Source organism: Amphiura filiformis, chromosome 14 (assembly GCF_039555335.1).
Source record: "Amphiura filiformis chromosome 14, Afil_fr2py, whole genome shotgun sequence".
Taxonomy (NCBI): domain Eukaryota; kingdom Metazoa; phylum Echinodermata; class Ophiuroidea; order Amphilepidida; family Amphiuridae; genus Amphiura; species Amphiura filiformis.
The window spans coordinates 62,972,153-62,984,529 of record NC_092641.1 but is presented as its reverse complement, the minus strand read 5'-3'; the positions used below and the strand labels follow the sequence as shown (position 1 = coordinate 62,984,529).

General features: G+C 34.3%; 1 protein-coding gene across 1 annotated transcript in view; it reads right to left on the bottom strand.

Moving 5' to 3' along the window:
- LOC140169565 (run domain Beclin-1-interacting and cysteine-rich domain-containing protein-like) overlaps positions 1-11,807 on the bottom strand; it is a 53,722-nt gene extending 41,915 nt beyond the window's left edge. The window contains exon 1 of the mRNA XM_072192829.1: positions 11,424-11,807. Coding sequence (XP_072048930.1) covers positions 11,424-11,491 — 68 coding nt within the window. The 5' untranslated portion in view covers positions 11,492-11,807. The remainder of the gene's footprint in view (positions 1-11,423) is intronic.
- Between the last annotated feature and the right edge of the window lie 570 nt (positions 11,808-12,377).

Below are 12,377 nucleotides of genomic sequence, written 5' to 3'. Positions count from 1 at the left end.
CTGGGTACACGTACAAAGCTGGGGGATGCGACTGCGCCGCCATTTTGACACGCGGTATCTACTCTTCAGAAAAATTACTTTTGGTGACGTTTTATATCAAACAATTTTCGATAACGGATTTCTACTAGGATTTCAATTTTTTTATTAATGAAGGTGCATGTAGTTTTGAGGAATAACACGGGATGTTTGAGTTTTATTTCAACTGGTGGTGTAGGAAGGTGAGTGAATTCGTGAATGAGGCCGGGATTGAGGTTTTGTTGTTTCAACGATCCGGTAGTAGGATACTGAAACGTAGGCTAAAATGTTTAATGACGCCATGTTTACATGAAAACATTAGCTGCTGCGAGGTCAGTGTCGTTGAATTCTTTACCTAAATTCCTTTCAGGATATTCTGATTTCACTTATTTATGATGTGTACGAAAATTCACCATATAAACTCAAAAGTGTGAATGCAAGCTGTTATTGCTGACAATAGAAACATTGTTGCAAAGTCATTAAAACAGGTATGTATTACAGACGCGTTCTTTGGCGAAACGAGATACAGGCTAGTTAGGCCATGGAGTTTTATTCAGGTACCGTATTTCGTCAAACAGTCGCCCCCCCCTCAAATATTTCAAAAATTCCGATATTTCCATGCTATCTTGTGTAGTAAGCTTACCAAGTTGCTCACATGGTCGGTAATAGCAGCAATACATGGCGAAAATCTGCATCAGAAACCCGGAAGTGAACCAAAAGTCAGTGTCAAAAGTTCATAGTTTGTCATTTTAGCGTGACTTTTAGGCTTACCTAATGATTTTAACGGGAATTGTCGTGCTAAAAATGACCTAAACGCCCCCCTTGGGAAAATGTAATATTATTTGACGAAATACGGTATATAAATTAGAAAATTACTGTACACTGTTTTATCTCAGTATTGTTCTTAGACAGAAGCTGAATTTAAATCAGTCCTGGGTGTGATTATAATGGTATTATATACTGGTTACTGTGAGTACTGTGTTGGCTTCTTGGGGAGTTTTGACAAACAGATTTTCATGTCACACAGTGGCGTGTCCGGGCTTTGGGGGCTGAAGCCCCGCACTTTGTTAAGAATCTGTTTTAGCCATTAAGGGGTATTACACCCCTGCACAATTTTGTGCCTATTTTTGGATTTTTCTCAAAAATTTTAGCGCATTGGTGACAAGTAAGATACATGGTCATTTTCACGGTAAAGGGTGTAACTTTGGATTTTTAACATTTTGATCCGTAGTGTTCTAATAAAGGCACAGAATTCCATGATTTTTGGCCACATAAGTCATCTAGTTAGCAGCTACCTTGGGTAGCATAATAATCTTCGCGAGTTACTGCATTCAATTTTAGCAGGCTTAAATGTACCTAATATTGTCATTTTGAAAAACTATAAAAAACAGTAACATTTTTGTAAAACCCTGTGTTTTCTTCAGTTAGTTCATGGATAATTTTTCTTATCCTGAAAGTACGGTCATATGTTCAGTAAACACTGCCACATTAGATTTACCGAATTGTGAACAGCCCTGTATTTTTGAGAACCGGACTTGAGATTTGTCGCTTGGAGGCTTCATTTTCCGTTAACAATTGTTAACAAACTTTGTGGGTATAGCTTTGGTTCATAATTCTTGGTTATTTCTTCACTTCTTCTTGATTCATAACAATTGGTATCTTAACTTGAAATGGGTAACAAAAATTAGTCGATTTGCAAGCTTTTAAAATTTTTATAAAATCTTGACTTCAAAGAGCCGATTTTCCGTTAACTTTTGAAGCCTCGAAACAAACTGTTCAGCAAGCTTGGGCAAATATAAATAAAAGAGCTCATCCAATCTATTTATCAAAATGTAGCAAAGTAGATCCTCAAGTCACTTGTTTTTAAATCATGGAGATATATATCACCGTTTGAAAATGGGACCCAATACAAACTTTCCGTTAACAATTGAAGCCTCCGAAACAATTGAAGCCTCCAAAACAACAATAAGGTTAATTATCATCTAAATTGGTGTGTTCCATATTGATATCTGCATTGTAATTGTTACATGATATGTGCAGAATGTCATAAATTAAAAAAGAAATTGATATTATCGTTAATGTTTGAAAAATATACTGATACCCAAGAAAGCCCGTTTCGGAGGCTTCACATGCAAATAACACCATACTTAACAAATGGGTGAAAAAATTACCATGTTATAAATCTACAATATCTGCCGCGTAGAATCATTGATTCAATACACACAAGAAAATAACAGCTTAAATGACACGTTGATTCCAAAATGATAATGTTTTATTTACAAGTTCATGTATGTTATTATATTCAAGGTACTTAATCATGCGAATCCATGTTTGTTCCATCAAATGATATCTTGGTTGTATCTGATATAAATCGAGTATTTGATATATAAAATAGGATTCATATTATGGATCCAAGTTCATTTCACAATGGTATCCACAGTGTTTCTACTAATTTTTTGTATGTCGTATGCCTGATGTATGAATCTATGTTGGTTCCAAATTATATGTATGTTGTATATTTCCAATCTTGTTCAAATGCAAGCAATACAATGTCCTGATACATGAATCCATGTTGGGTTTAAGAAAAGTTATCTCTGCTGTATCTACAAATCATTGCCTGTATATGTACAGTGTGCTTATTAGATGCAAAATCATTGATTGACTGTTGGTTGATGTTGATGCAATGGGTATTATGTATAATTATGTCTTTGTTCTTTAAATTTCTGTTTGTTGATATTATACAATGTGTGTAAACATGAATCATTGACTGGTTTTACAGTGATATCTTTGTTGTTCAGGTATCTGCAGACTCATGTTTGCTTTAAAATACACACGATATGGAGTATGTGCATGATATATGAATCTATGATGTATACCATTCTATGTTATAATAGTTACATGATGACATCGGCATGGTTTATTTGTTGTATCCATATAACCACCCTATTTCATAAGCCTGACACGGTCTATGAATAAATCACGGTTCAAAATGATATCTATGTTGTTGTTTTTAACACTTTAAATTTATGTATATTTTTTAATATACAATTATGTGTCTGGTATATTTGAATCTTTGCTGATTCCACTAATGATAACTATATCTTCAATTCCTTCAAACCCTTGTAGGCTAACATGTACAACGGGATTTACAATTTTGTTGATATATTATCTCATGACAATTCTAAATGATATCTTGTTGTATCTACACTGATCCATGTTTATGATATACATTAATGTTCCCGTTAGCAATCCATGTTCTGTTGGTTACAAAATGATATGATTACATAACGGTTCCAAATGACTCTAAAGATGCAATTGTAAACTCTTAAATGGTTTTCTTTTTCATGTACATGCTTGTATACAATTCATGTATGTCCTCAATATACAGATTTTATGAATCTAGTACCTTTATTCTATAAATTGGTCATGTTCAAAGTCTAATACTGCATCATTCAACATCGATATGTGTCTTAATTGTTTTTGATAAATATGTTCTTTATAAATATGTTCTTTATAATATTGGCATGCAAGCTTAGTAATATCTAAGTATAACCCTAATATTTTGCTGTGTTTACAGCATAACTAGGTTATTGCTTTATATATTATTTTTACTTTATTTGTTTGTTGTTTTATTTATTTATGTCTTGTTTATGTGCTATATGCTCCCATCTTGTAAAAAGAAATCATAGAAAGTTAATTTGCAATTTATGTAAGAAATATGTTCACAAATGTTGCAGTGACCTATCTGCAAAGGAATTCAGAAGCAATGACTATACAAAATATTGGCATTGCTCCAGTTGTAATGAAAATTTGACACTGCCTTTTAATCATTTTACTGATGAACGTGAATTCCAACTTGAATTGTATAGGTGTTTTGAGGACATGTCGGCTGATACTGAATATATGAAATCCCATTTCGATAACATGAAATACAATCCTTTTGATAATGATGATGCATTTGAAGTAAATGATTGTAATAATAACACACAATATTTTTCCACAGACAACCTAAAAGAAACAGCCGGTATAAAAAACAGCAATTTATCATTACTTTGTAGCAATGTAAGAAGTCTGACTAAAAACTTTGATGCATTAAAGGAATTACTCTCAGAAATTGATGTCAACTTTCAAATCATTGGACTGGTTGAAACTTGGTTGAAAGAAAAGCCTCATGATTACTATCATCTAAGAGGATATAACCTCGAATTGTGTAATAGAAATGACAAGAGAGGCGGTGGTGTATCTATGTATGTTGATGAGAATATTGCTTATAATGTTAGACATGATATTAATGATCTAAATCAGTTGAAGTATACTGAATCGTTGTTTATAGAAATTGAAAAAGTAATTAGCAAAACATTGTAGTTGGTGTAGTATATAGACCACCTGACCAAACTATTGATGAATTTAATAAATATATAGATGCTGTGTTATGTAAAATAACAGGTCAGGAAAATAAGCTCCTATATATAATGGGTGATTTTAATATAAACCTACTCAATGATGATGTTCATAAACCAACTGGTGAATTTGTAGATGTTATAACATCATATTCTCTATACCCTAGTATAACTAAACCGACTAGGATAACTAGAAAATCAGCAACTCTTATTGATAACTTTTTTACCAACAATTATGCAAATCAAACATCTGGCATTATTCTAACTGATATAAGTGACCATCTTCCTATATTTGTATCTACAAACTTAAGTGTTTATGGTAAAAATACCAAAGATTTTGTCATCGAAATAAGGGATATGAGTGTACAAAACATTGATGCACTTAAAGATAAACTTAGCAAGGTTGACTGGGACAATGTGTGTGAAAATCATGATGCCAATGTATCATACAACAAGTTTATTGATAAATTTAAAGCGGTATTTGATGAATGTATTCCAAAAAAGGTAGTTAAGAAATCTCATACAAAAATAGGATGCCTAGGGCACCTTGGATAACATATTCTCTACTAAAATGTATTAAGTAGAGAAAGAACAAGTTGTTCAAAAAACATATCCAAAAACCTACTGATGCGAATGTACATAAATATAAAATGTATCAGTAACAAGTTAAACTCCTTATTGAGGAGGGCAAAACAAAATTATTTCAGTTCACAACTGGACAAAGAAAGGTATAATATGAGAAATACATGGAAAATTCTGAATTCTGTTCTCAGATGTCCAAAAAAGACATCTTCTCAAAAGTTTGTAAGTGACAATGAAACTTATAATGATCCATCAAAAGTAGCAAACAAATTCAATGAATTCTTTGCCAGCATTGGACCTACACTAGCTGCCTCTATAAAACACCAAGGTAAAAATTTTGATGAGTATCTAACTAATAGTTGCAACTCTAGTTGTTTTTTCAAACCGACAGACGAAAATGAAATCCTGAAGATTATTAACAACTTAGGTAATAGAAAAAGTCCAGGTTATGATCTAATAAAGTCTGACGTGGTAAAATTGGTTGCCACTGAAATTTTATATCCATTGAAAATCATTTTCAACAAGTCACTAACAGAAGGAATTGTTCCTGATGCTATGAAAATAGCAAAGGTTGTACCTATATATAAGAAAGATTCTCCACAATTATTTGGTAATTATAGACCAGTATCTGTGTTGCCTTGTTTTTCAAAAATTCTTGAAAGAATTGTTCATGAAAGATGTAGTAACTTTTTAAATGCCAAAGAATTACTGTACAATAGGCAATATGGGTTTCGTCATAAACATTCTACATATATGGCTGTATTAGACTTGATTAAAGATACAAACAAGGCTATTGATGAAAATATGTATACTGCAAGTGTCTTCATGGACCTTTCAAAGGCCTTTGATACTATTGATCATGACATCTTATTACAAAAGTTGTACCATTATGGTTTTCGTGGTGTACCGTATAACTGGTTTGAAAACTATCTGTCAAACCGTAAACAATATGTATCTTTTAATTCTGCAAAATCATCTTGTACCAGTGTGAAGTGTGGGGTGCCACAGGGCTCCATCTTGGGGCCACTACTATTTATTATATATATGAATGACATTAGCAGAACATCCAAACTTCTATCGTTTATATTATTTGCAGATGACACAACTGTTTTTCTTTCTGATAATAATATTCAAAGGCTTTGTGACAATATGAATAAAGAATTGAAGGAGATTGTTAACTGGTTTAAGTGTAACAAGTTATCCCTGAATGCTAGTAAAACAAATCTTATGTTTATTGGAACACCTCATCAAACAAAGAATATAACTGATGTCCACAATGTATTTCTGGATGGATGCAAACTTTCACGTGTATATGACGTTAAATTTCTGGGCATTACACTTGATGACAACCTAACTTGGAGGTCACATATTAACAACATTAGTAAAACATGTTCTAGAAATATTGGTGTCCTAAACAAACTTAAACTTTTTTACCAAAATCAAGCCTGTATCAGTTGTATTATACGCTAATCTTACCATATTTAAGCTACGGTATAATATTGTGGGGTTCTGCTAATAAGTATAATTTAAACAGACTTGTGAAGCTCCAGAAAAGAGCAGTAAGAATTATAAATAATAGTTCGTATCTTTGCCACACCAAACCATTGTTCGAAAAGTACAATTAATATATGTCATCTGTATAATAAAGAACTGGGTATATTTATGTACAAATATCATAAGGGTCTATTACCAAGTTCATTTGACAACTTGTTCATAAACATGAAGTCTATTCACAATTATAATACCAGAAAGAAAGAGAATTATCGAACTGACATCCATAAAGTCACTGATGTTTTAACACTTGGTCCTAGGCTGTGGAATAGTTTGCCAAGTGAAATTAAAGAAGCTAAACTGGTAAATGAATTCAAAAATAGTATGTTAAGGTATCTAAAAGATAACAAATAATGTCACAATTCATATTGTGCTGAATCTATGTTATTCACTATACTATTTGATACTACACTACTGCTATAATATTTGCCTACTTAAAATTGTATTATGGTAAATTAAAATGGGTTCTTTTAATTCATATTGTGCTGACTCTATGTTATTCACTATACTACTTGATACTATACTACTGCTAAAATATTTGTTTGCTTAAAATTGTATTATGGTAAATTAAGATGGGTTCTTTGTTTATTTATTTATGTTTATGTGTATATTCGTTGTTTTGATTAAATTATAATTATTTGTTAATTAAAAGGTGGTACATCGTTATCAGGCCTCGGCTTTGTGATGTACCTACCTTCATCAAATCTTGTTAATACACAATAATTGTATATAATAATGCTATAATGTTTGTATGAGATTGATGAAAATAAAGATTGATTGATTGATTGATGATCCCAATAGTGTTGTTTTCAAAAAAACTACTTCTGCAATGTTTAACCATTGTTAACATGAAGCCTCCAAAACAAAACAAAATGACTTGCTGCACGATAATTTAATTTTTGTCACAACTGAAATTCAATACTTAGAAGCAAAGCATGAAAATTGGTAATTGTGATATTTGTTACCTATTTTTTCATGTCAACTTGTAGTAGTTGGCCAAATATTTTACTTTTATGATCACCTGTGTTGTTAACTGAAGCCTCCGAAACAACAAATCGCTAAAAATAACTCCAATTTCTGTGAAACTTGGCTGGGAGGTTCCTTTCATCAAGTAGTATTTGTACATGAAGTAAGACATTCAAATAAGTTTAGGAACCCAATTAAAACTTAAAAAATATGTTTAAGGTTGGGAAATTTCCATTGCAAATGACCCTTGATGTTAAAATTTTTCAAAATTGCAATTACAAACATAGCAAAACATGGTATAAAATTTAACTTATATCTGTTGACTCACTTTGAAATGGGATTTCACATGTATTCCAGCTTTCATGTCATAATTTTCTGAGCTTATGTAAAATACATTTTTTCTTAGATTTTAACCACAATGTTATGGAAATGTCAATTTTTTTATCAGAAATCAAAAGGTTTAAGCCTTGAAACATTATTTTACTGGAATTTAAGTTGCTTCTATGCATGATTACAGTAAACAGAAACATACTTAAAAGTGGTTTGAAATTTTGACCCTAAAAATCAAAGGTTACACCCTTTACTGTGAAAATGACCATATACTATAGTATTATAGGGGCAAGGACTACAATTACTGCACTGGAAATTTTATTTCAGCACAGACAACAGTTGTGGAGTTACAGTCAAAAATGAGGGAAAACCAAAACCCCTATCGCCGCTCTTTATGGGGACTTAGGCTGGGAAGTGGGAATCAATTGCTTCTATTCAAGATCGCATCAAGGTAAAAAGTTTTGTATAAGAAAGAATTGAGACTGGAGAAGTACCTTTTGGAAAAAACTGATTTCCGAGGAGCAAGTTTCAAATTTAAGGCGCGGTCTAACACTCTACCCCTAAATGGTAGAATTCATTCCTGGAATGTAGGCATGGACGAATGCGCAAAAATGATAAAGAAGATATTCGCCATTTCCTCTTTACATGCACCGCCTTGAAAGACTGTATTCTTTCGGAAGAATTCTCTGAGCTCGAGCGTACGCTTTCGGAACAGAACTTAGAAATGTTCTGGCAAATCTTTATGGCGGGGGACTTAGACGTGAAACTGTGCCTTATGTTGGGAACCTCATGGGACCGTGAGCATACATATACTATGTACAAGTCAACAATTGTTTTGATATATGTTTTGTAAAAGTTACTTAAAACGTGCATGGTCCTTGAGATCCTCTGTCTTGAAAGATATTTAATGTCCATTAATTGTCATGTCATACCAGTATAATTATAATATAATTGTATTTTTTTCATTATTCTATATTATGTTTTATTTTTCCTGCTAAGGACCCGTTTCAAGTCAACTTGGGTTCAGACAGGCAATTTCTTTTCCTTTAATTTTTGTACTACTTAGGCCATAATTTTGCATGTAGGATTATATTCAATTGTATTATAATTCTGTTTCTTGTTTATAATGTATATTTGTTGTTTTTGAACGCACCGCTGGTTAGGCGTGTGCCACTGATACAAAAGTGTATGTTCCAATAAATAAATAAATAAATAAATATTTGATCAATAAATCAAGACAATAACTACTTGTCTTGAGTTGCTGAATTTTCAGTGCAGTAGTGGTAGTCTTGCCCCTATAATATCCATCTTACTTGTCACCAATGCGCTATAATTTTTGAGAAAAATGCAAAAATTGGCACAAAATTGGCCAGGGGTGTAGTACCCCCTTAAGTCCCCCGCATAAATCTGAAAGCCGCTCTGAGCCCCCCGCAAGAACAGATCCTGGACACGCCGGTGTTACACATCTGGCTCAATACTCTCATCTACCTACCCCTTGGATCTGGAGTGAAAATTTACATTGGCATGTATTGTTCATACAAATTACACTGTACAGGTCTGTTTTTCTGTATGCCATTTTTATAATGCATAAATTTGTGTATAAAATTATTGGCTGGTGGTATAAAATTATTGGTTGTAGTATCTCATATGATCAGTGGCGTAGCCGGGGGCGGGGGTCTTCCCCCGTGGATTGAATGGAATCGTTTTAATTTTTTAAGAGCTTGTTTCTGGCTTGCCCCTTATTTGGATTTTCTGAACACTTTATCACCACAAAATGGACCTAAAAAAGTTTTGAAAAGACATCCCGGCATACAGCCCCTAAATTTTTAAATCAGTTTATCATACTCAATTTCTCCCCCCCCCCCCTGAAGGGTTCTGAATTTGTGTCTGAAATTAAAATCCTGATGCAATCTTTGCAATCAAAAACATATAACTTCGATTGTACTATGGTACGGGCACGAGAAACAATTGCCCAACAACATAGAATAGAACATTAGTCTATTACAAGTCAAATTGTCAAAATATTGAAGAAAATGTACTCCCCAGTTGCCAAGTATCCAGAATGTGTGCAAAACACTACCCATCATTTGACATTTCATTTCAAACATTGGAGACTGAAATTTTAAAGTGCACACACACACTTTAATTTTTTATTACTTCCGTGGTACGTGGTCCGGGTACGCGCTGGTGAATTGCGTTTGCAATGTGTGTACGCTCGTCTACGCTTGGCACACAGCTCGGACTACGGTTCAAGTTCAAGTTCAAGTTCAGTACGGTTAAACACCCCAGGTGGGGAAAATAAACCGGATTTCGGTGTGTGTGCTTTTTTTTTTCCACTATTTGTAAATTTCTTGAAGGTGTGCTTTGAAGGCTATAGGTAGGTAACCCAGGCAAACCTTAGTTAACACATTTGCTGGTCAGCCAAATTCGCCGACAATGTCAATGCATTTTTACATAGAAATTTAAAACTTGTGCCCGAAGAAAGAAACCTACATAAATATGTTTTCTATACTTCACTTGACCCAAATATATAATTTTTATGGTGATAAGTCACCCCACATGGAATTTCAGAGGATTTTGATAGCAGTTCCATTAAAAAAAGCTGCTATCGCCATGAGACTAAGATCTAGAAACACCCCGAAATGCCGTTTTGGGGAATTTTGCTAGATGAATCTTTTTGATGAAAGTCAGGCTTTGACAAGATGTAACTTTGCTACGGAAAGTGCTATGAAAAAAGGTTTTCAGTTTTGGCTTTGTTTACTCAAGGGCTTTAATTTGATATATAAAATGATGCAGTTTGATGGCAAATTTGAATTCACCTAGGATACCTACTATAGGGTCAGTCATTGCTATTGATGATTCTGGCAGTGAGTTCCATTCGGTGACAGCCCTTGGTAGAAATGAGAATTTGTAGGTGTCCTTTGATGGTTGTGGTGGTATGAAGGCTTTGCTGTGGTTATTCCTGGTGGAGCGTGTTACCGGGTGCAGTAGGGTTTGGATCGGGATGGCTAGGTAACCTTTGTAGGCTTTCTGGAACTGGCTGAGACGCGAGATTTTCCGTCTGGTAGATAGAAGTGGCCACTCCAGATCCGTCATCATGTCAGTGACACTGCTACGCCTGTCATAGTCTAGATGTTTTTAACAAAGCGGGCAGCCCTGCGCTGAACAGCTTCAAGTTGGTATATTTGGTCCGCGGTGTAAGGGTCCCAGACTGCAGCGCAGTACTCCATAGAAGGTCGCACCAATGATTTATAAGCCATGTTCTTGATATCTTCAGTGCATCCCGTGAGATTTCGTTTTATAAAACCCAGTGATCTGTTAGCTTTTGCAGCTACTTGACTGATGTGATTTTTCCATTTCATGTTGTTTGAGATGTCTACACCAAGATATGTGTGTGAATTTGTTTTACGGAAGTAATAAAGAATTAACTTTAGTTGTAGTAACTACAAATTTCGAACGTTTGAGGACTTGAGGTCGGAGCCGTGCCGTGAGTTCCAATTTTTGGAACTAACAGTAACACTAACAGTACACACACACTCACTGCACTCGACTCCAGTCCAGGCTAATTATCCCACTTACCATTGACTATTCAGTTGGTTCTTCTGTCTTCTCATTTCTCCAGTTCGTCCACCATACCGGTTTGACATAATTTCTCTCCTTATGTGATCTGCCAAATCCCTATGTTTATAAGCTTACTACTCCAGTCTAGTCTAATGACGTCAAACCACTACGCCTCCCATTCATTGCATTTCGACGTCGCAGACACAATTTCGCAACTGACTTCCGCATTTATTTTTCACCCATCAAGACCAATAATCTCAATTTAAAGCAACCACACTGGTTTCGAAGTTAAATCGTTCGATCAACTGAAGCTTAATTATCTTATCGACTACGTTTGAGTGAAAAAAGAACGTTATTTTAATCAAACTTGGAAGATAAATAATGTCGCTTTGATCCAGGCAAAGGTCGTCGCTGAATTTGTTTGGGTCAAAGGTAAACACGGGTCATAGCTTCTGTTTTAGGGCGAAGTTCATTATTTTGTGTAGCATGCGGTATTCATATCGGTATTTGCACGAAAGATTGCGATAGGTCATGCGATGTAAATAAACACCGAGGAGGGAGGATGACTGTGAACATGGCAATGTAACTTGTAAGTGGAAATTGCTAGAAATAAACATCTCTCAACATTTTAAATTTGTTGAAATTTTAAGCTATGAATGGTACACATGGGAAGAAATATTTTGTTCACAAAGCTATCACTGTGTGGAACACATTGCCGGTAGATACAGTACACGATCATGTCAGAAATTAATATTTTGTTCTGGGTTATAGTACATAGGTACGGCGTATATAGGACTGGCAAGCGAGTCTATTCTGTTTCTGGGTCTGATTTACACCACATTTCGCCATATGGTATGGTATGGTATGGTATGGTATTTCGGAAATCCCGCCTATTTTCAGGCGCACCACTGAGTAAGCAGTGTACTTTTTTTTTAACATCAATATCTATATCACCATTTCACAACATTACAT